Source organism: Emys orbicularis, chromosome 4 (assembly GCF_028017835.1).
Source record: "Emys orbicularis isolate rEmyOrb1 chromosome 4, rEmyOrb1.hap1, whole genome shotgun sequence".
In the NCBI taxonomy this organism is placed as follows: domain Eukaryota; kingdom Metazoa; phylum Chordata; order Testudines; family Emydidae; genus Emys; species Emys orbicularis.
In genome coordinates, this window is record NC_088686.1 from 39,670,155 (window position 1) to 39,697,565 (window position 27,411).

The 27,411-nt window shown below is 44.1% G+C and overlaps 1 protein-coding gene across 1 annotated transcript in view; it reads left to right on the forward strand.

The window, feature by feature from the left end:
• The window catches only part of CEP128 (centrosomal protein 128), a 421,445-nt gene that overhangs the window by 148,681 nt on the left and 245,353 nt on the right, over window positions 1-27,411 (forward strand). The window contains exons 15-17 of the mRNA XM_065403283.1: window positions 3,555-3,731; window positions 6,977-7,036; window positions 20,629-20,821. Coding sequence (XP_065259355.1) covers window positions 3,555-3,731; window positions 6,977-7,036; window positions 20,629-20,821 — 430 coding nt within the window. The remainder of the gene's footprint in view (window positions 1-3,554; window positions 3,732-6,976; window positions 7,037-20,628; window positions 20,822-27,411) is intronic.

The window sequence follows — 27,411 nt, forward strand, 5'->3', positions numbered from 1 at the left end:
TCACCTTACCACCTTCCAAGTGTTTGCAAATGATTTCCTTAATTACTTGCTCCATTATCTTCCCTGGCACAGAAGTTAAACTAACTGGTCTGTAGTTTCCTGGGTTGTTTTTATTTCCCTTTTTATAGATGGGCACTATATTTGCCCCTTTTCCAGTCTTCTGGAATCTCTCCTGTCTCCCATGATTTTCCAAAGATAATAGCTAGAGGCTCAGATACCTCCTCTATTAGATCCTTGAGTATTCTAGGATGCATTTCATCAGGCCCTGGTGACTTGCAGGCATCTAACTTTTCTAAGTGATTTTTAACTTGTTCCTTTTTTATTTTATCTGCTAAACCTACTACCCCCTTCCCATTAGCATTCACTATGTTAGGCATTCCTTCAGACTTCTCGGTGAAGACCAAAACAAAGAAGTCATTAAGCATCTCTGCCATTTCCAAGTTTCCTGTTACTGTTTCTCCCTCTTCACTAAGCAGTGGGCCTACCCTGTCTTTGGTCTTCCTCTTGCTTCTACTGTATTGATAAAAAGTCTTCTTGTTTCCCTTTATTCCCGTAGCTAGTTTGAGCTCATTTTGTGCCTTTGCCTTTCTAATCTTGCCCCTGCATTCCTGTGTTGTTTGCCTATATTCATCCTTTGTAATCTGTCCTAGTTTCCATTTTTTATATGACTCCTTTTTATTTTTTAGATCATGCAAGATCTCGTGGTTAAGCCAAGGTGGACTTTTGCCACATTTTCTATCTTTCCTACCCAGCGGAATAGTTTGCTTTTGGGCCCTTAATAGTGTCCCTTTGAAAAACTGCCAACTCTCCTCAGTTGTTTTTCCCCTCAGTCTTGATTCCCATGGGACCTTACCTATCAGCTCTCTGAGCTTACCAAAATCTGCCTTCCTGAAATCCATTGTCTCTATTTTGCTGTACTCCCTTCTACTCTTCCTTAGAATTGCAAACTCTATGATTTCATGATCACTTTCACCCAAGCTGCCTTCTACTTTCAAATTCTCAAAGAGTTCCTCCCTATTTGTTAAAATCAAGTCTAGAACAGCTCCCCCCCAGTAGCTTTTTCAGCCTTCTGAAATAAAAAGTTGTCTGCAATGCAGTCCAAGAACTGGATAGTCTGTGCCCCGCTGTGTTATTTTCCCAACATATATCTGGATAGTTGAAGTCCCCCATCACCACCAAATCTTGGGCTTTGGATGATTTTGTTAGTTGTTTAAAAAAAGCCTCATCCACCTCTTCCACCTGGTTAGGTGGAATGTAGTAGACTCCTAGCATGACATCACCCTTGTTTTTTACCCCTTTTAGCCTAACCCAGAGACTCTCAACACTTCCATCTCCTATGTCCATCCCTACCTCAGTCCAAGTGTGTACATTTTTAATATATAAGGCAACACCTCCTCCCTTTTTCCCCTGTCTATCCTTCCTGAGCAAGCTGTACCCATCCACACCAACATTCCAATCATGTGTATTATCCCACCATGTTTCAGTGATGCCAACGATGTCATAGTTGTATTTATTTATTAGCACTTCCAGTTCTTCCTGCTTATTACCCATACTTCTCGCATTTGTATATAGGCATCTAAGATACTGGTTTGAGCTTGCCTCCCAGTTTTGCCCTGACCCTCCTTTCTCTCTGCCATTATAGCCCACGCTCCCTCTCGTTTCCGACCCATCTCCCAGGTCTCCATGTTCCCCACTTACCTGTGGGCTTTGCTCACCTGTCCCCGTCAAACCTAGTTTAAAGCCCTCCTCACTAGGTTAGCCAGTCTGTGTCCAAATAGGGTCTTTCCCCTCCTCGAAAGGTGAACGCCATCTCTGCCTAGCAGTCCTTCCTCGAATAGCATCCCATGGTCGAGGAAGCCAAAGCCCTCCTGGCGACACCATCTTCGCAGCCAGGCATTCATCTCCATGATGCATCTGTCTCTGCCCAGGCCCCTACCTTTGACAGGAAGAATCGAAGAGAATACCACCTGCGCTCCAAACTCCTTCACCCGTACTCCCAGAGCCCTGTAGTCACTCTTGATCCGTTCAGTGTCACACCGCGCAGTATCATTTGTGCCCACATGGATGAGTAGCATGGGGTAGTAGTCAGAAGGCTGGATAATCCTCGACAATGCCTCTGTAACATTTTGGATACGGGCCCCCGGCAGGCAGCATACCTCCCGAGATGAAATGTCAGGGTGACAGATGGGTGCCTCCGTCCCCCTCAGCAGAGAGTCTCCGACCCCCACTACCCTACGTTTCCTATTCGCAGTGGTGGCGGCAGACCTCCCAGGCTTAGGGGTACGAGGCTTCTCCTCCTTTACTGTAGGGGGTGATTCCTTCTTTCCTGTATCAAGAGGAGCATAACGGTTACCTATTACCACGGCGGGAGGGTTCGGAGCAGGGGTGGAGCGCAGCCTGCTGCCAGAAGTAACCAGCTGCCAGTGTCCACCCTGAGCCATCTCCTCCTCCACCAGTGGTGTGTCAGCAGTCCTGTGTACTGGGACAGCTACCTCAGCTGTCTCCACATGGACACTGTCCAGGAATTGCTCGTGGATTCGGATGCTCCTCAACCTAGCCACCTCCTCCTGTAGCTCTCCCACCTGCTGCCTGAGAGATTCCACCAGCAGGCACCTTTCACATTGGATGCCCCCCCGCGGCCTGGATATCAGTAAGTGGAAATTGCAAGTTACAGTCCCTGCAAAACCACACCAGGATCTGGGTAGAAGCATCCATGCTCAGGCGCTCTGTCTGGCTACAGGCGCAGGTGGAGGAGACAGAAGCAGTGCTGGCACAGGTGTTGTGGGTCTTCCTAACCATCATAAGCCTCCGTCTGTCAAACTCCCCTGTCTGCAGCCCCCTCTCTGCTCTGCTCCTCTGGTCGCTCTGCCTCTGGCTTTTAAAGCCTGCTTGCCTAGGTCCGTCCCACCCACTCATGAGTCACACTGGGGAAGGCCAATCAAAGGCAATCAAGGGAACAAGGTCAGGCACTCAGTCCCAACTGCAACAGCAGTTGTAACTGAAACTGAAGTCACCTGAAATCAGAATCACAATTAAAATTCAAACAGTCTAGCAAACTCACTCACACCAACAGCTAGTACTCTCACCTGGTAGCCTGTTCGGCAGCGGGATCTCTTGCTCTCCCTCTCAAACTCCCCTGTCTGCAGCCCCCTGTCCCCGTTTAGTGAGCTTTCTGTGCTCAAAGTGCATATTGAAAGGCAGATTTGCTATGGTCTGTTAACAGAAATGTGTTTTAGCATGATAAAGTATTTCCCCCCATTTTTCCTTTTTATTTGGGTAAATTATTTCAAATCTCCCATCTAATATGGCAATAACTTGCCAAGGAGATAGGTCATTAAGGCAAGCTGCCTTATTTGTTAAAAATCTTCACATTTCCTGCCTATTTACTATGAAAGTTATTACCCTTTTATGTTTTTTTTTATAACGTTCTGAGAGCTATATGGGGAAATGCCCCTTTGCATTCTGAAAGCACAATCTAAAAAAAAAAAGATACTGGAGTTATGTTAATTTAATAGTAAATCTTTTTTTATTGTTATTTCATTCTTTTGCCCCAGGATAAACAGATAAGCAGTGAAGAAGATCATTTGAGGAGGATGGAGGAGGCCAGATTACAGCTTAGGGATCAGCTGCGTTGTCTAGAGACAGAACAAGAATCCATTCTCGCCATGATAGGAAGTGAAATTGATGCAGCTTGTGAAATCCTTTCCAGGGACTCTGTGGAGAAATTCAAAGTAATTATTAGTTTTCAGTCTGCCTTAGATTTTTAGTTTTCTACCTAATGGGTAACTATAATGGAATTTTTATGCATGGCTGCTTGTAGTCACATATTTGCTACAGATAGTTTCTTGAGTAAAAGATTTCAAATATGACAGGTGACACAATTAAAAAAAAATATGGTATTAAGCGTATTATGGAATTGTGGTGTGACGCATGTTGCTATGTATCTTATAGAGAGATAACACAAGCCCCCTCCTGTGCATCACCAGAAGTTATTATTTTCAGTTGCCAGTCTTTTTCTTCATAAATAATGGTTTCCAATTATTGTTGGTTGATGTGAAATGACCTCCCTGGTCGCACACTGAATCACATTGGCTCAGAGGGGAAAATAACACTGTTTGACACTGTACATTAACTTTCTTACTGTTTTGCTTGGAAATTATGTTCAGATCTTAAAATTGTGGGTCATATCAGTAATGCTTTCATATTTTGTCCTGTCTCTCTCATATGACAAGTGGTTAAAAGAGAAAGTGTCAGCATATTTCAACCCCTATGGTATTTATTAATAGACCTCAGCATGCTGCTCTAGCAATTAATGAAGATAATCTTTGGTAAAATAGCTATAGTTTCTCAACAAAGATTCAGAAACCCAGTTTAATAAAGTATTCTTTCTTAGATTCAAACTATTTTTTTATTTTAAAAATTCTGTTTGTTTAATAAGATTGGTAGTACAACAGAAAACATTTCTTACGTTTATTCTTGTGAACAATGTCAAATTTAAGTCATCATATATTTTCTAATATTACAAAAATGGAGAATGGAGATAGTTACACTTTATATGCTTTATACTTTAACACATATTCTTTTATCACTTAACGCTGCATGGTTTTTGAAGAGTGTAAATGTTGTTGCTGCTGCTGTAGTGTACTTTCTTAAAAAAAGGGAAAATAGACATTTTTTCAACATGGAAATTTCTCTAAATATTTTAAAAATATTCAGACTCTGGAGTAATGAACTGAGTGTGACATCCTGGCAGACAGACATCAATATGTTTAAATGTTTCACCACATAATAAAGTGCAAATTTCCTAACTTTCCTCCTTTCATGAACTCCCAAGTTCTGATTTCTAAAGTCTACTGAGCAGCACAGATGGAATTATTGTTTTAATTTACATGGTTCCTAGAAATTACAGTTAACTTGGAATTTAAAAGTAATGCCAAAGTATGGAGGTTTTGTTTTCCTTTTAAAAGAAAAGTTTGCTTGTCAGTTTCTCCTGACTCATCCAGTTTCATCAAACCCCTTAAGTTGCATGCCATTGGCAAGCTTAAAACATATTTGAGCCACTTGACCTTTGCTCTAGCCCATGAAGGGGACATAATTTTTATTACAGCAACAAAATTTCTTGCTCTCTTCCCATATTGGCACTGGGTAGAGGTGTTGTATGGAGGCAGTGCAATTGGCCCTGGAAGAAGGAGGGAAAACATGGCTCTCACTGGACTTCAGTGATGCTCCTCTCCCCAGCACTATGGGTTCTGTCAAGGGCTCTGGAAAGGTTTAACCCAAGTCCTTTTCTTCTAGGAGTATCACTGCAATCTTGTTGTCTTGTGAGGGTTTAAGAGGAAGATAATGATGCTATTGGAGGAAGCTAGGGAATCTCTAGTCTTCATCCACTGAATTCTCCCAAAACGAAAAACCTGACCAGATTTGCTAGTTGTCCCAGAGTGGAGTTTTAACTTAAAGAATTCTAGATAAACTGTTGGAATTTATTTATTTTTTTCAACCAGTCTTTTGCTGCCACATGAACTCCCCTCTGCTTCCCACCTGCAAAACAAAAAACCCTCAAGTATTTTGACTCTCTCAATATGCAAACCAGTACAAGAGGTACAGTAGTAGAACCCACTTAAATAGTGTTAAAGGAATAGACTTCTTCCAAAAAAATAATTTGACTTGCAGGAAAGAAGCCCCATATAGGCATACAGTAAGGCCTCTTTGCATGAAGATAAAAGTATCCCAGTCCAACAAGTATTGTAAATTAAACAATAAATAAATTCATACCACTTTGAGATGGAAAAGAGCAGGATATATAAGGCATGATACAGGTTTGTTTTCTACAAAAGAGGATATATCAGATGTTAAATGGACATTGAACTTAACTAGACTTCCATTAACAATACAGGTCTGTGCAAAACACAGATTTTTTTCTACTTCTTTAAAAAGAAGTAATGAAAAACAACCCATGAAAAGGAATAGACGTGTTTATTAAAAAATGTAGAGATTAGGTATAATATTTCCTTATTAGCAAGTTTTAATTTATGGTGTAGTTGGATTTAAAAGGGATTGGTGGAAGAGAGGCATGGCAGACCACCTGATGTATGATTTGCTACTGAAATACCCAGTACAGATTTATTTTCTGTCTTCATTAGTAATTTTATTACCTTACTGTACAAGAAGGGATATGTAAGAACTTGTAATCATCAATCTCAAATACCTGAAGTAAGTATAGTACCTTCTTATAGCTGGAATAGAAGATAACACCATCACAATGGAATAGCAAATATTGAGTTTTTATTGGTGCCCACTGTACATTTCTCTCACTCTGTGATAAAGCAAGAAATGTGTAATTAACTAAAGCAGTCAAAATCTCATGTTCTATTCCAGAAGAAAAGCCAAATTGCTAACAATGAAATCACAAGCAAGAATGGCTTGTACTACTTCTGTGCTACACAATGTGGTGCCATACAGTCTGGAGGAAATGAGGTTGGCTGACTGAACCTAGTCCTTTTAAAAAACAAACAAGCATTTTAACATGTGATTGAGATCAATAGTTGTAAATTGCATTTCCCTGTAAATTAAACATAATTTTCACAAAGGGCCACCCAGAATATATATCTTGATGCATGTTGTTGGTACAGTACAACTATAATGTAATAATAAAACATTTAAGCATTTTGAGGATGTTCTAATCACATAGTGTTGTAGTGATCATATGGATAAAGTGGGAAAAATAACAGAATTACTATGTACCAAATAACTGTTGACCTGAGTTTCATTTTAAACAAGAATTATATTGATGACATTGCATTCCTTATCCTTTAAACATTAAAGTTTAATGTGACTGATATAAAATTAAACAGCTCTTTAAAATATTTAGGAATAAACCATCCAACACTGATCTTTAGTAATGATTTTTTGAACTAGTACGCTCATTTTGTTCAGTAAATAAGAAAAAATTCCATTTTTGTCAATTTTTTTTTTCCAGGCAATATCACTTACACCTGGGTTACAGAATGACCCTCATCGCTGGTTAGCAGAAACAAAGGTAACATCTATTGGATATTACTGGATAAAATAATATTTAGCTGGTTTTGGTCACTAAAAATGGTATTTGAAAATTGCAGTTAAAAAGGGGTGGAGGGAGAGAGAAAAAGAAAAAGTTAAAAACCTGTAACATTTCTCTGATAGGTGTATTGATATTTCCAGCTTGGTGACTGGTCTTTCAAGCCAATAGATGGTAATGATTTTTTTCAGCTGAAGGTCTTTGCTGGGTAGCAGTAGGGGATTTCCAGTGTGAAGAAGCGTCACCATATTTCTGAAGGGTATCAGATTTTAGCCTTTTTATTGGCCCTTTTATTGGCAGTTATGGTACTTAGCATCAATAAGCGATAGATATTTGTAGAGCCAAATTTACAGCATTTCTCCCTTAATTGTGCTCACTAAATTTGAGCACACCCAAATTCTGAGCACCCAGCAAAACAAATGCATGTGTGGGTGAAATGATGGAAGCCTGCTGAAAATATGACCCTTTGGTTCTGGATTGCCTTTTCTCTTTAATCAATGCTTTTGGAGTAAAACAAGGTAAGTTTATAGTCCACAGGCATGCTTCTTTCTATATGGTTATAAGAAAAGCCAAGACATGTTTTGATGTAAAGCAGTTTTGTTTTATATCTAGACTGTTTTAGACTGGATTCTTGAAAAACGTGCTATTTTCCTTTAACCCTTCTTTTAAAGCCCATGACTCTCATAATGTGAGTACACACATGCTTGGAAATCTCTTATGAGCCTGCCAACCCTGGCATATGAGCCTACTGTAAGCTTTCATTTCTGTGCCTCGGCTTAATGGTTCAAAGAGATGACTGGTAACTTCTAACCCTTGCTTTTTTCTTTGCAAGCCCTGTAAGCAGTCTTATCCAGTATCTTTTAATAGGATTAAGCTTCTCATGATTAAAATAGCTTTTATACTGCATGAAACAAACCTTTCTCTCTGCAGTGTAAAAGGGTCATGGCAGTGGAAGAAAAGTTGACCAATTGACTGAGGAGAAATTGAATCTGTTTGCTAGCAAGGCGGCTTAAGGTTATTGATGGGCTAGAATGTAATACACATAGATCAAGAATGAATATCACTATAAATAACGGAGATAAGATTTTGAATCAGAGGACAAGAACTGTATAGGAAACAGTGTCCTATTCAGGTAGTTGCCGCTGACATCCTAGGCAGTATTAGAAGGACCTTTCAAAGGGCATTTAGTAATTGTTTTCATAAATCTGCCAAATGAGTTTCTTTAGTTATTGGTAGAGGAGACCTGAAATGAAGGGGAATAGAAAATACTGCAGTTCTGTAGATTTGCACCTTATATATAAAATATTATATTTCTGGGCTGAATTTCTGATCACCTGGAATCACTTGAATTCTACTTCCAGGTCACTGCATTTGCTGATGAATATTGGAAAGAAGGGGACTTTGGTTTGTAACATTTCTGAAATCCAAATTTTGTGTTCCCTGGTTCTTCTTTGAATGATTGCATATATGCATTCCACTCTTAGGCCTGGTCTACACTAGGAGTTTATGTCGAATTTAGCGCTGTTACATCGAATTAACCCTGCACCCGTCCACACCACGAAGCTTTTTAGTTCGACATAGAGCTCTCTTAAATTCGACTTCTGTACTCCTCGAAAACGAGAGGAGTAGCGCTAAATTCGAAATGGCAATATCGAATTAGGCTAGGTGTGGCTGGAAATCGACGGTAATAGCTCCGGGAGCTATCCCACAGTGCACCACTCTGTTGACGCTCTGGACAGCAGTTCGAGCTCGGATGCTCTGACCAGCCACACAGGAAAAGCCCCGGGAAAATTTGAATTCCTTTTCCTGTCTGGGCAGTTTGAATCTCATTTTCTGTTTGGACAGCGTGGAGAGCTCAGCAGCACTGGCAACGATGCAGAGCTCTCCAGCAGAGATGGCCGTGCAATCTAATAGAAAGAGGGCCCCAGCATGGACTGATCGGGAAGTCTTGGATCTCATCGCTGTGTGGGGCGATGAGTCCGTGCTTTCAGAGCTGCGCTCCAAAAGAAGGAATGCAAAGATCTACGAGAAGATCTCTAAAGCCATGGCAGAGAGAGGATACAGCCGGGATGCAACGCAGTGCCGCGTGAAAATCAAGGAGCTGAGACAAGGCTACCAAAAAACCAAAGAGGCAAACGGACGCTCCGGATCCCAGCCCCACACATCCCGTTTCTACGAGGCACTGCATTCCATCCTAGGTGCGGCCGCCACCACTACCCCACCACTGACCGTGGACTCTGAGGATGGGATATTGTCCACGGCCGGTTCCTCGTCGGAAATGTTAGCGGACGGGGAAGATGAGGAAGGAGATGAGGAGGACGAGGCAGTCGACAGCATTTGCACCGCTGATTTCAACGACAGCCAGGAGCTCTTCATCACCCTTACCGAGATCCCCTACCAACCGTCCCCAGCCGTTACCCCGGACACCGAATCAGGGGAAGGATCAAGCAGTGAGTGCTTTAAACATCTAAACATTTAATTTTAACATAACTGGAATATTTATATTGTTAAGAATGGGCTTTTCATTCACTCATTTAAACATAGAAACTTTTATTTATAACAAAACAGGAATATTAACTATATCAGCAATTGGGTGTTCATGATTTCTTTGTCTTAGGCAACTATTTAGTCCCAACTATGTATAAAAAATCAAATAATGTCCGGATTTTCATGATTAGGCAACCACAGGACGCTCCACTCTGTAGTCCCTTCCAGTACAGTTACACGAAAAGACGGTCAATATGTCCGGGAATTGACAGAGAGTCCTCCTGGGAGAGCTCAGCATAGCTCTCCTGGAGGTACCGCTCAAGCATGCGCATCAGGTTCCGTGGCAGGGCGATCTTGTTCGGTCCACCGTGGTAAGACACGTTCCCACGCCATGACTCTATTAAGTAGTCCGGGATCATCGCACGGCAGAGCATGGCGGCATACGGCCCTGGCTTCTGCATGCTCTCCCGAAGCATCCGTCCCCTCTCGCTCTCCGAGATCCTCATCAGCGTTATGTCGCACATGACGCCCTGCTTTAAATTAGGGAGGGGAATGTTAGTATTGGGACTGCTTTACAGCCACGCGGTGGAGGCGGCAGAGGGGCAGCATACAGGGATCTTTCCCTGGGACAGCCGCGAGGTGGTGGGACAGGGGCAGAGCTTATGCTTCCCTGATTGCTGCCAGCAGAGAGTGGCCTTGCTTTCAGTGCGAAAGGAGCCCAGTGCTACTATTAAATTTTTAAGCTGCCACAAGTCTACGGCTTACCATGTTTTCCTGCAACAAAAGTAGAGGTGTCCTGCCACGCTTCTCTGATCGCAACTGCAAGACCCCAGGCACTGAAGGCGAGGGCCGAAAATTCGACCTTGTCCTGAGTGCGCATGTGAAAGGTGCAGTGCATGGTGTTGTTCACAGAGAAAGACTATGTTCTTTGTTAGCAACTTCATTTATCTGTCTCAGGAATTCACTCCCTTTTTCCCATTCCCACAGACACATCTGCGACTGTCTCCCAACCCAGCCTGGCATCACACTCCCAGAGGCTAGCGCAGATTAGGAGGAGGAAGAAGAAGACGCGTGAGGACATGTTCTATGAACTTATGGACTGCTCACGAGAGCAGGCAGCCCAGACGACACAGTGGAGGGAGAACTTGTCAGAAATGCACCGAGCAGTCATGGAACGGGAGGAGAGGTGGCGCCAGGAAGACCAGCAGGCTACTCAAACCCTGCTTGGACTAATGAGGGAGCAAACGGAGACGCTCCGGCGCCTAGTGGATGTTCTGCAAGACCGGAGGCAGGAGGACAGAGCCCTGCTGCTGTCTATCTCTAACCGCCCTCCCCCGCCACCAAGTCCCACACCCCCCTCACCAAAAGTCCAAAGAAGGAGGGGCGGCAAGGGCCGTTAAAACTTTCATTCAGCCCCTGCAGACTGCTGCAGCAATAGAAGGCTCTCGTTCCACAAAGTTTGAAAAGTCCTTTCCTACCCATCTCACACAAGCCACTGTCCAAGTTTCCTCCCCCCCCTTTTCATGTGCGGTTCATAATAAAACATCTGTTTCTGTTAAGTACTGTTTCCGAGAGTGTCTTTTAGAGGGGATTCTGTCTGAAGGGGGGGAAGGGGTTTGTTACTTGGACAGGACAGTCACCTTTAGCAGGCTACAGAGGCGGGGGCAGGTCCAGCATCAGGACACATACACAGTGCAGTCACCAGTTACCCTGGTCAGTCTGGGAGGTGGTTTTCATGTTCTGGGGGGCGGGGGGATTGATCTGTGACTTTGTGGCGGGGGAGGGCAGTTAGAGATCTTATGACGCGGCCCTTATCCTGGATCACAGAGCCACGCAGCACGGGGGTCTGTAACCCTCCGCCCCTGCCAGAAAGTCACTTGGCCGACACATACACGCAGTCCCGCCCAGGACTGCTGGCAGGCTCCGTTGAAACAACCAATCCAGCACTGCGGAGCCTGTCATTCCCGGAGTTTAGAAGCATCATTTGCATCAAAACACTAACCCCGCCCCCCGCCACAGTCTGCGTCCCCGGTTTAAAACATTCCCGCGAAAACAGTAAGAAAGAGAACCTTGTTCATTAACAAAATGGAACAGATTTTATTTGTTGGGAAGGTGGTGAAGGGGGTATGTAACTTGGAAGGATAGTCAACAGTAACTGGGTAAAGAAACGGGGGCAGGTTCAGCATCTGTGTCCACAAACTAAACAGTCACTGGAGACCCTGCTCAGTCAGGAACCTGGCTTTCAAAGCCTCCCTGATGCACAGCGCGTCCCGCTGGGATCTTCTAATCGCCCGGCTGTCTGGCTGGGCGTAATCAGAAGCCAGGCTATTTGCCTCAACCTCCCACCCCGCCATAAAGGTCTCCCCCTTGCTCTCACACAGATTGTGGAGCACACAGCAAGCAGCTATCACAATGGGGATATTGGTTTCGCTGAGATCACAGCGAGTGAGTAAGCGTCTCCATCTCCCCTTGAGACGGCCAAAAGCACACTCCACCACCATTCTGCACTTGCTCAGCCGGTAGTTGAAGAGTTCTTTCCCTGAGTCCAGTGCGCCAGTGTAGGGCTTCATGAGCCAGGGCATTAGCGGGTATGCAGGGTCCCCGAGGATCACAGTAGGCATCTCCACATCCCCAAGACTTATTTTTTGGTCCGGGAAGTAAAGACCTTCCTGCAGCCGTCTAAACAGACCAGAGTTCCTGAAAACCCGAGCGTCATGAACCTTGCCAGGCCATCCAACGTTGATATTTGTAAAACGTCCCCTGTGGTCCACCAGTGCTTGCAGCACCATAGAAAAGTATCCCTTTCTGTTTATGTACTGGCTGGCCTGGTGGTCCGGTCCCAGGATAGGGATGTGAGTCCCATCTATAGCCCCACCGCAGTTTGGGAATCCCATCTCGGCAAAGCCATCTATGATGAGCTCCACGTTTCCCAGGGTCACTACCTTTGATAGCAGTACCTTGACGATTGCCGTGGCTACTTGCATGACAGCAACCCCCACGGTAGACTTGCCCACACCAAAGTGGTTCGCGACTGACCGGTAGCTGTCTGGCGTTGCAAGCTTCCAGAGGGCTATGGCCACTCGCTTCTGGACAGTCAGGGCTGCTCGCATCCGGGTGTCCTTTCGCTTCAGGGCAGGGGACAGCAAGTCACACAGTTCGAGGAAAGTCCCCTTCCGCATGCGAAAGTTTCGCAGCCACTGGGATTCATCCCAGACCTGCAGCACTATGCGGTCCCACCAGTCAGTGCTTGTTTCCAGGGCCCAGAATCGCCGTTCCACAGTATCCACAAGACCCAGTGACACCGAGATGTCCTGGGCGCTGGGTCTCCTGTTTTCTGAGAGGTCGGAGCTACTCTCCGACTTCATGCCCTCACGGTGGTGCCGTAGCCGCCTCCACTGATTTATCTGCAGCTGCCTCTGGTAAAGGTGGATGAGAAGCTGCGAGGCGTTGAGAACTGCCACAACTGCAGCGATGGTCGCAGCGGGATCCATGCTCGCACTGCTGTGGCGTCCGCGCTGTCAGTAATCAGAAAAGTGCGCGAACTGATTTCCCGCCGGCGCTTTCAGGGAGGGAGGGCGTTAGTGACGGACAGATGACGACAATTACCCAAAAGCACCCTCTACCCTTTTTTTTTACCCAGAAGGCATTGGCGGCTCGACCCAGAATTCCAATGGGCAGCGGGGACTGCGGGAACTGTGGGATAGCTGCCCACAGTGCACCGCTTCCAATGTCGACGCTTGCCCCGTTAGTGTGGACTCACAAAGTCTCACAAAGTCGAATTACTGTCCTTAGTGTGGACACACACGTTCGACTTTGTAATATCGATTCCACATATTCGATTTAACTAAAATCGAACTACTCTCGTAGTGTAGACATACCCTTAGTGTCAGTGCACCCATGCAGTGCATGGCTGTCAGAAACTTTTTCCCTCAGCGGTATCTGTTGGGTGGCTGGAGTTCCCCCTGCTGTATACTCCACAGTGTGTAGTTATAAAAGGCAGAACTACCTTTAGCCCCCCTCAGTTCCTTCTTACCACTCCTGATTGTCATTGGAACTCTGTTTTCTACCAGAACTGTTATTTCTCTCAGCCTTTTTGAATATAGTGTATAGTGTTAGCCTAGTCTTAGTAATGTTATGAAAGTAAGTTTTAACAGTATTATAGATGGTTTTTTTTTACTTCTTGTTTTCCCTGTTCAGGGTTTTTTTTATGTATGACACCGAGGTATGCCCTGGTCATCAGATTTCAAGCCATGGCTCCAGGCCTATGTCTGGCTTCAGGCTCCAGGCCTATGCCTATGAGTAACCTGCACAACAGCTGCCTAAAGTGCTTGGGAGAAGCACATATGAGGAACCGGTGCTAGGCTTGCAGGGAGTTTGAACCTAGGATGAAGAAGAATAAGGAGGCTAGGCTAAAATTCCTGCTGATGAAGGCAGTGTTCAGGCCACTGTTGGCGCTGTCCCAGTCTGACTCGGTGCTGAGTGCTGCAGTTTCAGTAAGCAGTGCACCTACTGCTGTGACCTTTGAATGGGTCCTGGCATGGGAATCTGGCCAGGACAATTGGACTCTGTCCTGGTTCAGTGGCCATTTTGGAACTCTTGAGGGTTTCCCCCAGCTTCCAGATCTTCCCAACACTGTGCATACTCAGTGCCCTCATCTAGAAGGGCTGAATCTACACACCGAGTGGCTCTGTTTCAAGAGGCCAGCATCAAGACTGGTATCAAGCATTAAGAGGAGGTTCCAGATACAGAGCAACAGCTGGTAGAAGAGATTCTATCCCCCTGGTCTTGGCTTCCTTTTCAGATGAGGCCATTTCATCTGGCACAACTTCACCTCCTCCTGGTGATTTTAAGGTTTGTCATGAGTTATTGAAAAGAGTTGTTGCAGGCTTAGGTGCACAGGTCGAAGAGGTCAGGGAGCTCTCGAGTTGTCCTTTTATCATCGGTGGGGCCCTCCATGGTAGCTCTGCCAATGAACAAGGCGATACTAGAGCCAATAAAGGCTTTGGGGGCAGACTCTATTCTCTTTGCCTTGAACCTCTAAGAAAGTACTATGTACCCTCCCAAGGGTTTGAGTACGGTATATTCACCCACCTTTGGGCTCATTAGTCGTCACAGCAGCTAATGAGAGAGAATGACAGGGACACCCCCAAATCAAAAGGTGCCAGACGGCTGGACTTATTTGTCAGGTTTGTGCAAATTTGTGAGGTTCCATGCAAAAGTTAAAGGAGCTCCTTCCGGAGAACGCTAGGCAGGAGTTCTCTTCCCTGGTCAGTGAGGACCGACTGATCATGGGAACTTCACTGTAGGTGGGGCTGGATGCAGCAGACTCTGCAGCTAGAACCATGGCCTTTGCAGTGGCCATGTGTAGATCATCCTGGCTGCAGTTTTCTGGTCTTCACAATGAAGTCCAGACTACTATCCAGGACTGGCTATTCGAGGGTCCTTCTCTATTCTTGGACCAGATGGCCCATTCCGCTCCTCTTCCGCAGGACCTATCAAAAAAGAGTTATAGGTGTACGCCTCCCTTGCTTGCTGTTTCGGCATTGGGCCCCTCAAGACACCCAGGAACCACAAAACAAGTATTTTTATGAGCCAATTGAGGTTGACATACCAGTCTCCATCTTTCCAGGCCTGAACCCTCTCACCATTGCAAATTGTCTGTCCCACTTCTGCAGTGCTCTGTCCTGGATTACTTGGGACAAGTGGATCTTGAGCATGGTGGAAGTGGGATATATTCTCTAGTTTGCTTCTACTGCTCCCACCCACCATCCCCCTCGTTCCCTCTTCAGGGACCACTTTCATGAAAAACTCCTTATCCAGGGAGCCATAGAGGAGGTTCCATGTAGCATCAGAGGGAAGGGGTTTTATTCCCCATATTTCCTAATCCCCAAAATGAAAGGGGTCTCAGGTCAATTTTAGATCTGTCATCTCAACAATTCTTAAAAAGGAGAAAGTTTCGCATGTTCACCCTAGCTTCTATTATCCCTTACCTGGATCCCAGGGACTGGTATGCTGCCCTCAATTTAAAAAATCCCTACTTCCATGTGGCAATCATTCAAGCCCATAGGAAGTACCTCTGATTTCTGGTAAATCAAAATCATTACCAGTTCACTGTACTACCTTTCAGCCTGTCAGCAGCTCCCAGGGTCTTTTATAAAGATCATGGCGGTAGTAGCTGCATTCCTCTGAAGATCAGGAGTGCAGGTTTACTCCTACCTTGTCAAAATCCAGTCCAAAGTGCAAGTGCAGAGCAGTGTTGCCCCGAGCCAGTCAACATTCAATCCTCTGGAGCAGTTAATCAACACAGAAAAATTATACTCTCAAGTACAAGACCCCATTTCACCGTGGGATCTGAACTCAAGACGTATGGGTCCTCCATTTGAATCATTGACTACTGCTCACTGCCGCATCTATCAATGAAGTTGGCCTTTTTGGTGGCCATTACCTTGGCCAGAAGAGTAGGGGAGCTGTGGGCATTAATATCGGGATTTCCACGTACAATCTTTTTTAAGGACAACATTTATCTACATCCTCATCTGAAGTTCGTCCCAAGGGTGGCTTCCTCTTTCCACATCAACCAGCCAATTTATTTGCCTGTATTCTACCAAAACCACATATGACGGTGGGGCTAGGGATGGCTCTGCTCTTTATACCTGCACACAGTGGTGTGTGAGGACAACAGGGAGTGCTCGAGCCCCACAACAGATACTGTTGAGTGAAAAAATTTCTGATGGCCGTGCGCTGGATGCACCAATACCAAGAGTGGAGTGGACATGTGCAATGCATCTCAAAGAACAACAGTTATGGAACAGATTAGTAACCATTTTTTTCATAGCTAGCTGAGGAGAAAAAAGATAAAAATTGTTTTGGTTCTGGGTGTGTTTGAGTGACAGAGTAACTATTCTGTAATTGAGGTTACATCAAGATTTGCCCTTAGAGCAGGACTAAAAGTCCACTCTGTTTCATACTTGAGTGGTTGAATTTAGTCTCCACATTTGGCACAGTAATTCTTCATAGGACAATTGAATTTTCTGTGCAATTTTTTCTCTGTCTTTTTAACTAACTTTTGCAGAGGCACTGTTTTAAAATGTTCCCTTTTTGAAATTTGGTTTTGTTTTCCTCGTGTATCATTAGGTTTCTGAAGCTCAATAGTCCCCACAAACTATTCCCAGTCAGACATACTAATAACTTCTCAGACGTAGGTTGCTTTTTGAACTTTTAAAATGAAACACACAGTTTATTTCCCTTATTTGTCATAAACTAGATGATCTTCCCTTCCTGACTACAGGTGTGCTGATGAGAAACAACAAATTTCAAATATTTTAGGAAAGTTTATTTTAATTTTTCATTGAAACTTGGTTTTAATGGATGTTTTCTAACTATTTCTCTCCCCAGTTGTGGTCTGTACATACCTCTGGTGAGGTTGGGCAGCAGAGGTATATGGGGGTGGACTCTGGGGGAGGTGGTAGTGCTCTGGAGATGCATGTGAGGTGAGTAGAAATGTTGGAGATAGAGCAGGGAGTGGGGGGGAGCCGGAGAGAAATGTACTTGGATCCACGTGTGTTTGGAAGAAAGGGGATTTTACAGGGGTGTTTGGGACATGTGTGAGGGAGAAACTTTTGCATCAGGAGTGAAACATGTGAGTGTATATAGGGGCCATGGGCTGGGCAGATAGGGTTCAGTGTCCCTATGCTGCAGCCTTGGCACTTGTTCAGGGGCTCTTCTTGGTACTACTGCTCTAGCTCCCTGGTGCCCCAAAGCAGCATCACTGAGGAGATCTCCTCAAGCACTGATGCCTTGCTGGGAAGACTCTGCATCCTCTGGCATGGCTGCTTTGGCTCTCTGGAGCACCAGGGAAAACAAGAGTCTCACAGCCAAAACCCTGTATTCCTAGTTAAACCCCAACTTGGTCCCTCAATAACCCCAATCACTCAAGTGAACTGAAGTGCAAGTGGTTAAAATATATACAAGTCCTGGGCTTTTTTTATTTTTAAAGTGGTTGACACCTTAAATATTTAGCTGTTAGCATAAAAGATGGTGGTTTTTAATGCTTTAAAAGTCATCTCTCAGATTAAACCTTAGTTCTGAAATGATATTTTTGCTAACTGCAAATGGAATTTCTGCTTTATCTGTTCAGTTTTTTTAAAAGTAAGTGTGTGTGTGCGCACGCATGCGTGTGTGTGTGTGTGTGTGTGTATATGTATGTATTATGTACAGCATTCTGTAAAACCTCACACATTTTCACTTTACCAATATGCAAATCTGATGATACTCTCACAAAACCCAGCAGTCTCATCCCATTTCACAGCAAAGATTGTAACGTGGTCTCATGTTAAAGGCTCAGCCACTGCAGCATCAGGGACTCACGTATAGGGACATATCTCTTTACAGCAGTCAAGGGAGAGGTAGATGGGAAATTATTTTGTGGTTCAAGTGGCTGACACTGAAGGGAATGCGGTTAGAGCTGCAGGTGTTAGAGTTAGTTTTCACAGTGCTACTGTAATCATGACATTGTCATCTTTGTATAGGCTGTCCCTGAAATTGGTGATTTTTGACTCATTTAATGGAGAGGCTCAAATTCCATTTTTAATTATGACCCGAGGCTGGAGTACGAATTTTGGACATATCCTCAATCCCCATGTATGAGAACAGAATCAAACTAGTCTTTAGGTACTGCATAAAGTACTGCAGTTTTAAATGATTTGTTCTGCATCCTGTTGTCACATTCACTATCATTTAGGGTGGAATCTATTCCCCTTTAGAATCCCACTTTTTCTGTCCTATGTTTTTCTTCCTTCCCCATCTTCTTTTCTTTGTTTCTTCGCTCCTTCTTTAGTTCTGGGAATTTATGGGTGTAGAAATGACTTTGTTCAGGTTTAACTCTTTAAAAACTCAGCTCTTAATTAGAGTGGAGACAGTGGGAATAGTGCCTTTTTTGTTGTTGTTGTAGCTATTGTAGTTTAATCCATATAGCTTAATGGATTATTTGTGAGGCAGGTTGGGAGTAAATATTTTTTCACTGGACAATGCATTATGTGGTTTTCAATTAAATGCTTTTTTCACTCAAAGCTATGAGCTGACACAGGTACATGTAGGTCAAATGGCTTCTGACCTCAAACTGTGAGTAGTGAAATTGTGACTTGAACCTATTACAGTCACCCCGAACCTACCTCTCCGTTTGTGGTTTCCAGACCCTGGTCTGTAACTGGTAGACCGTAGGTCCACTCTTAGTATTTTGAGTTGCATAAATTTTAAAAGAACAGATTTCTTGTTAGATACTTGAACTCTTCCACGGCAGTGATGCGGGCACTGTACCGATCCGTGGTACATTAAGCCATCTTGAGCTTTGCAAAAGCACAAGACTTATTGGAATTTGTAATCTCCATAGGCCCCAATTTAATACAAAGATTTAATACATTTTTTTTAAATGTACTGGAAGATATAGAAGGCTTCAGGCCAAAGCTGTATTTGTGAGTTCAATAGCTCATGTGTTCCTTCTACTGTTTATGGGTCAACCAAACCATTTGAGTTTGGGTCAGTTTAGAGCTGGGCATTTTTTGCTTAGAAGCTCTGGTTTCAACGTTGGAGCCAGATTTTGTCAGGGCACTTTGTATAGGTAACCTTCCCAAAAATCAACACCTCTGTGATGGAAATATGGGGCAGAAGTCCTGCATCCCATTTGTTGTTTCCCTTAAATCTGTTAAGAGAATATTTTGGAAGTTCAGAGAGACTTAATCAAGCAAGGTGAATGAGCAACATGATGGTAATTGAAATTTAATGTCAATAAATGCAAAATAATGGAAATTGGAGGGGAAAATTAAATGGCTTGTACACATTACAGAGTTTTAAATTAACTGTATAATTTCAAGAAGGGGACTTGGGCTTCACTGAAGACATCTCAGTGAAGACCTCTGCTTGGTGCAACTGCAGTCAAAAAAGCAAACAAGATGTTAGGTTTCATAAGGAATGAGGAATATGGGAATAGTATAAGGCCCTTATATAAATTAGTGGCATGGCCTCATCATGAATACTGTGTGCAGTACGGTCATCCCATCTCAAAAGGATATTGCAGGACTAGAGGGAGTTCAGAGAAGTGTGACAAGAATGATTAAGTACCTGGAAAAGAAACTGAAGAGAAATTGAAAAGATTGGGATTATTTTCCTTAGGAGATAATAGAGGACATGATAAAAGTGGATAAAATAATGAATGACATAGAGAAGGTAGATGGGAAACTTGAGCTCACACTGTCTCATAATTCAAGAACAAAGACATTTAATGAGATTGAATGGTGGGAAATTCATAACTCATAAAAGGAAATATTTTTTCACACAATATGTAACTAACCTGTGGAATTATCTGCCACAGGAAGACATTTAGGCCATTAACTTAATAAAATTCAAAAAGGGATTAGACATTTATATGGATAACAAAATGATTGAAAGTTATTGTAATTCATGATAAAAATGTTGTGGAAGAGCTATTAAACCTCATGCTTCAGCGGTTAATCCAGTCTCTAACTGCTGGAGATCAGGAGACCTTATGTGGGAGGCAGATTTTCCCATGTTTACCGACTGCTTGTTTCTTACCCCTTCCTTTGAAGCATGGCCATGTTGCTGGCCACTGTCAGAGACAGGTTACTGGACTAGATAGCTCTTGGGTCTGATCCACTATGGCAGTGCCTATGTTCCTCTGCAAACCAAGTGTTGCAGGAATCATGCCATTGCATTCCAGGGTGGGGTCTGTTCACCAGGCTGCCTGTATGCCGTATCCCCTCTGAACCAGCAATGGCCAATAGACTCACAGCCTGCAGGCTTATCCTCCTGGAAAAAATAATCTACGTGTTTGGTTTGAGCATGCAGTTGCTGCCAACCAAAATATATGTGCACATTTTAATTTGAATGTTAAGTCAGAATTTGTCCTTTAATATATTTTTAATATTTCTTTTTAAACTTGTATAGCAATAGCTGTTATAAATCAGTAAGCTGATTCCAAATGTTCTTGTTCGTTCAGTGTAGAATTTAAGTCCTAGTATTTTTATTAGAATTCTCTCTCCTTTTTAGTGTCACATAAATTTGTTCTTCTCTAGACTAAACTTCAATGGATGTGTGAAGAGGTGAAAGAGAGAGAAAGCAAGGAACGGAAGCTGCGGCGCCACCTATTGCAGAGTCGAGAGCAGTTTAAGCACTTGACATTGAGCAAGGAGTGTGAGCGTCAATCTCTCTTTGAACAAATAAAAAAGCAAGAACATATCCTGGAGGAAGTTAACAGAGAAAAGAGAGGTGAGTTGACCAGTTCATTTTCGTTAATGAAGGAAGAAAAAGAGGGGAGAAATGCTGATCTTGAGAATTATCAAAGTACATCCAAATCTGTTTTATCAGGTAGTCATTAAGAAGTCCAGTTGGTGACTTGCTAGTGATAACTAGGGAAACAGAGTTTTGTTTCCCCTTGGTTAAGTTCGCTTGTTCTGCCAACAGCTATATTTCAGTTCAGTAAATGTCTGAACAACACATGGGTTTTCGAAATGGTAAGTAGACATGCCAATTAGTCTTTCAATTCTCATATTTGAGGCATATCATGACCAAGAACATTAGTAGAAATTATAGAGGAGAGATAGGAGGCAGCATTGCTAGGAGCTTACATTGTCTTTACCTTCATCCTGCTTTTATCTGTAAAAGAAATTATTCTCAAGTAATCTCTTTTTTGTTATACAAAAATACGAAGAGCTTGTTTTGGAATTTTCTCATTTTTTATTTTAATGGTCATAACTACTTTTTTCTCTCATGAACCACATAAATAGTATTGTTGTTTGTCATAATGATGGCCTATTAAGAATGGAAAATACAAAAATGGTAAATGTCAGAGGATGTCCTGAATTCCTTTTATGATGGTCTAATGAAGCCTGATTACAAGATTTATTGGTAAATGTTGTCTTGTCTCTTACACATGTTAAAATACTGAAGAAAATAAGCTTTGCGTTAATTTAAATGAGTTTTAACCAGTTACATGTGGAATGAAAAAATACAAAAATAAAACCGGAGAAAGTATTTTTTTAAATTAACTTTGCATGTTGGAAAATAGGCATTTAACCTAATTTAAACTAGGACATTTTTTAATAGAAAAGAGGCTAAGGGAACCCATTTAATCAAATCCTGACTGTGCCGTTATATTATTAGCGTTATTATTGTTGGAACCCTTCTTATTCCATTTTCTTAGGCCTATGATGTCAAGCACATTTGAGGGCTGTTATCTCTCTTCTCTTTGAGCTTTTTCTGTGTTTGCACACAGATACCAAATAAACAGCTGATGTGGTACCTCAGTACTTTTTGGGGGGTTTACCTTGTATTATGATTACACTGTTTATATGTTTTCTCTCTGGCTAATTAATATTATTTCTTCCTGGTTCAATAATCTTATTTCAGTTGCCTCTTTCTTCTTAGAAGATTCTGTGTTGGATTTTCCCAAGTTAGTGGTGAGTGAACCTGGTAAAAATAGTTTGGAAGGATTGTCTTGTGATTAAGGCCTTAGAGTGGAACATGGAAGATTTTGGTTCTGTTTCTGGCCCTGCCACAGACTTGCCGCGTGACCTTTTGCAAATCACTTCATGTCTTGGTGCTTCCATTGTTCATCTGTAGAATGGAGTTAATACTTTCTTATTATATTACAAGGATTTTGTGAGGATAAATTCACTAATGAATGTGAGGTCCTCACATCCTGTGGTGCTGTCACTGAAAAACCAATATGCAAAAATGCCAAACACAGGCAAGAAGAAAAGGAAACCAACACCAGGACCTAAAGAAATGTATACTTTATTTTTTGGATCTGTATTACTAAAGTTTGTTGAATATTTTTGAGAGAGATCTTTATTAAAAAGATCTTGCATTTATATAGCACCTTTCTTCGTGAAGGGTCCAAAAGCAACATATAACACTGAAAAGCAGCCACCTCTGGGATAGAGGGTAGCAGAAAAGAGCTACTCAACAATATGTGGCAGGAACTTTTTTGGCAAAGGATACCAGACCTATGCCAACAAAAAATGTCTTTAAATTTTTGACATTGTCAAGGCTGTATCCCTACTTTGAACTTTAGGGTACAAATGTAGGGGCCTGCATGAAAACTTCTAAGCTTATCTACCAGCTTAGCTCTGGTCCGCTGCCACCATCTTAAGAATTCCCTCCCTGGGAAGCCTTGAGAAACCTTTCACCAATTCCCTGGTGAATACAGATCCAAACTCCTTGGATTTTAAACAAGGAGAAATTGACCCTTCCCCCCTCCTTCCTTTCACCAACTCCTGGTGAATACAGATCCAAACCCCCTTTGGATCTTAAAACAAGGAGAAATCAATCAGGTTCTTAAAAAGAAGGCTTTTAATTAAAGAAAAAGGTAAAAATCATCTCTGTAAAATCAGTATGGAAAATAACTTTACAGGGTAATCAAACTTAAAGAGCTCAGAGGAATCCCCTCTGTCTTAGGTTCAAAGTATAGCAAACAAGATAAGCACTCTGGTAAAAGGTACATTTACAAGTTGAGAAAACAAAGTAAATCTAAGACGCCTTGCCTGGCTTTTACTTACAATTTTGAAATAAGAGAGACTTGTTTAGAAAGATGGGGAGAACCTGGATTGATGTCTGGTCCCTCTCAGTCCCAAGAGCGAACAACCCCTTAAACAAAGGACACACACAAAAGCCTTTCCCCCCCCAAGATTTGAAAGTATCTTGTCCCCTTATTGGTCCTTGGGGTCAGGTGTCAGCCAGGTTACCCGAGCTTCTTAACCCTTTACAGGTATAAGGATTTGGAGTCTCTGGCTAGGAGGGATTCCATAGCACTGTACACAGGAGAGCTGTCACCCTTCCCTTTATAGTTATGACACGCCCCCCAAATCACAGATAGTGTTGGACGTCCGGTTCCACACTGGCTGTGATTTCTTCCTGGAGCTTTAGGAGAAAACAGAGTTAATAAAACACATGTACCTTTAGACATACTACTGATTATATAAAAACTAACAATATGTTTTATTTCAAGAACAATTGTTAACCAGTTAACTCTGGGAAACTTTCCCGGGAGAGTGCATCAGCCACTTTGTTAGAAGCTCCCGAAATGTGTTGTATTTCAAAATCAAAATCTTGGAGAGCTAAACTCCACCGAAGAAGTTTTTTGTTATTTCCCTTGGCGGTATGAAGCCACTGTAGCGCAGCATGGTCTGTTTGTAGTTGGAAGCGCCGTCCCCAAACATATGGGCGTAACTTTTCCAGTGCGTACACAATGGCGTAGCATTCCTTTTCGCTGATTGACCAGTGGCTTTCCCTCTCAGACAGTTTTTTGCTGAGAAACACGACAGGATGGAATTCTTGATCCGGTCCTTCCTGCATTAAAACTGCTCCCACGCCTCGCTCGGAAGCATCTGTGGTTACTAGGAACGGTTTGTCAAAGTCTGGGGCCCTTAGCACAGGGTCAGACATGAGTGTTGCCTTAAGCTGGTTAAAGGCCTTTTGACACTTATCAGTCCACTGAACTGCATTTGTCTGTTTCTTTCTGGTTAGGTCTGTCAGCGGGGCGGCGATTTGGCTGTAGTGTGGTACAAATCGCCTATAATATCCGGCCAAGCCTAAGAAGGATTGGACCTGTTTCTTTGACTTTGGAACCGGCCACTTTTGGATAGCATCCACTTTGGCCTGTAGGGGATTTATAGTTCCTTGACCCACCTGGTGCCCCAGGTATGTCACTCTGTTTTGGCCTATTTGACACTTTTTAGCCTTAACAGTTAGTCCTGCCTGCCGGATGCGCTCGAAGACTTTTTTCAGGTGCTCCAGGTGTTCTGTCCATGAATCAGAAAAAATGGCCACATCATCGAGATAGACAACGGCAGATTCTCCCAATCCCGCTAAGAGACCATCTACAAGTCTTTGGAAGGTGGCGGGTGCATTTCGCAACCCGAAAGGGAGTACATTGAATTCATACACCCCTGCCTGGGTGACGAAGGCGGACCTTTCCTTAGCGGGTTCATCTAAGGGTACTTGCCAGTACCCCTTGGTTAAGTCTAAAGTAGAGATGAATTGGGCATGTCCCAATTTCTCCAGTAGCTCATCTGTGCGTGGCATTGGATAGTTGTCAGGACGAGTTACAGCATTTAGCTTACGGTAGTCCACGCAAAAGCGTATTTCCCCATCTGGTTTGGGAACTAGAACCACTGGAGATGCCCATGCACTGGTAGAGGGGCGGATTATACCCATCTGTAGCATGTCCTGGATCTCCCTTTGTATAGCCGCTTGGGCATGAGGTGACTCCCGGTAGGGTGGGGTTCTAATTGGGTGAGCATTACCTGTGTTAATGGAGTGGTATGCCCGTTCGGTCCGTCCTGGAGTGGCTGAGAAAATCGGTGCAAAGCTTGTGCACAGCTCCTTTATCTGCTGTCGCTGCAGACGTCCCAGGGTCGTGGAGAGGTTCACCTCTTCCACGCCACCATTCCTTTTTCCTTCATAGTAGACACCTGCAGGCCACTCCGCGTCATCAGTTTCCTGGGCTGTAAACTGGCAAACGTTTAATTCTCTAGAATAAAAGGGCTTAAGAGAATTAACATGGTATACCTTAGGCTTTATGTTGGAGGTGGGGGAGGCTATGAGATAGTTAACAGCTCCTAGGCGCTCCTGGACCGTGAATGGTCCTTCCCACGACGCTTCCATTTTATGGGCCTGGAGCGCCTTTAAGACCATGACTTGGTCTCCTACTTTGAAGGACCGTTCTCTGGAATGTTTATCATACCAGGCCTTTTGCTCTTCCTGAGTATCCTTTAGGTTTTCTTTAGCAAGGGCTAAAGAGTGTCGGAGGGTGTTTTGTAGGTTGCTTACAAAGTCTAGAATGTTAGTTCCTGGAGAAGGCGTAAACCCCTCCCATTGCTGCTTCACCAACTGTAATGGCCCCTTAACCTCGCGGCCATACACAAGTTCAAATGGTGAAAACCCTAAACTGGGATGTGGTACAGCCCTGTAGGCAAAAAGCAACTGCTGCAACACTAGGTCCCAATCATTGGAGTGTTCATTTACGAATTTACATATCATGGCCCCCAAAGTTCCATTAAACCTCTCCACCAGACCATTGGTTTGATGGTGATGAGGGGTGGCAACCAAGTGATTCACCCCATGAGCTTCCCACAGGTTTTTCATGTTCCCTGCCAGGAAATTAGTTCCCGAATCTGTAAGGATGTCGGAGGGCCAACCTACCCTGGCAAAAATGTCTGCTAATGCCTGGCACACACTTTTAGCCTTGGTGTTGCTTAAGGGTACAGCTTCCGGCCATCGGGTAGCAAAATCCATGAAAGTCAGTACGTACTGCTTTCCTCTGGGTGTCTTCTTTGGGAAAGGACCCAGAATATCCACAGCTACTCGCTGAAATGGGACCTCAATTATGGGTAGTGGCTGGAGAGGGGCTTTAACCTGGTCTTGGGGCTTTCCCACTCGTTGGCACACCTCACAAGACCGGACATAATTAGCAACGTCCTTGCCCATTCCCTCCCAGTGGAAGGACTTCCCCAACCGGTCTTTGGTTCTGTTCACCCCAGAATGGCCACTGGGATGATCATGGGCTAAGCTCAAGAGTTTTACCCGATACTTAGTGGGAACTACCAGCTGTCTTTGAGGATGCCAGTCTTCCTGGTGCCCACCAGAAAGAGTCTCCTTGTATAAAAGTCCTTTTTCTACAACAAACCGGGATCGGTTAGAAGAGCTGAGAGGCGGTGGGGTGCTCCGTGCCGCCGCCCAAGCTTTCTGAAGGCTGTCATCTGCTTCCTGCTCGGCCTGGAACTGTTCCCTTGATGCTGGAGACATCAGTTCCTCCTTGGACTGTGGACTGGGGCTTGGTCCCTCTGGAAGCGATGCAGGTGCTGGGGCTTTTTTCATTGACTGTGAACCGCTGTCTGCTGGTGCACTATGTGGTATTTCAGTCTCTGGCTGAGCCTCTTGGGTAGGGTTATCTGCTGCTTCCGCCAGTTTAGGCTCGCTGGTGCCCTCTGGCATTGGAGTTGTAGACGGGGTTGCAAGCGCTGGACTCAGTGCTGGCAATGGTTCTGGTGCTGGTTGCGTTGCCAGTTCCGGTTCTGGGACTGGCTTTGGCTGGGTCTCTGGGATTGGATCCACTACGGCTGTTGCAGTCGTTGGCAGGGGATCCGGTTCCACCACCTGTGTTTGGGTCTCCGGTAACACAGACGGGGTCCTGGTGGACGGCTCAGGAACAGGGATGGGGGTGGAAGCTTGCTTAGCCTGGGTGCGGGTGACTATTCCCACCCTCTTGGCTAGCTTCACATGGTTGGCCAAGTCTTCCCCCAGTAGCATGGGAATGGGATAATTGTCATAGACTGCAAAAGTCCACATTCCTGACCAGCCCTTGTACTGGACATGCAACTTGGCTGTAGGCAAGGTTACAGACTGTGACACGAAGGGTTGAATTGTCACTGTAGCCTCCGGGTTGATGAGTTTGGGGTCCACTAGGGATTGGTGAATAGTTGACACTTGTGCCCCAGTGTCCCTCCAAGCGATAACCTTCTTTCCGCCCACTCTCAAGGTTTCCCTTCGCTCCGAGGGTATGAGAGAGGCATCTGGGTCTGGGGTTCTTTGGTGTGATTGGGGTGTAATGAACTGTAATCGGTTGGGGTTCTTGGGGCAGTGAGCCTTTATATGCCCCAGTTCATTACATTTAAAACATCGCCCTGCTAAGGTATCACCGGGGCGATGTTGGTTGATGGAGACTGGTGTGGTGGGGTGAGAAGGCGTCTGGGGTTTCCCTTGGGATGTGGGTGGGGCCTTGGGTTGTCCCCGGTGATAAGGTTTTGTTTCGGTTTGCCCCTTCTGATATTCGCTCCAACTGCTACTAGCTTTTTTCT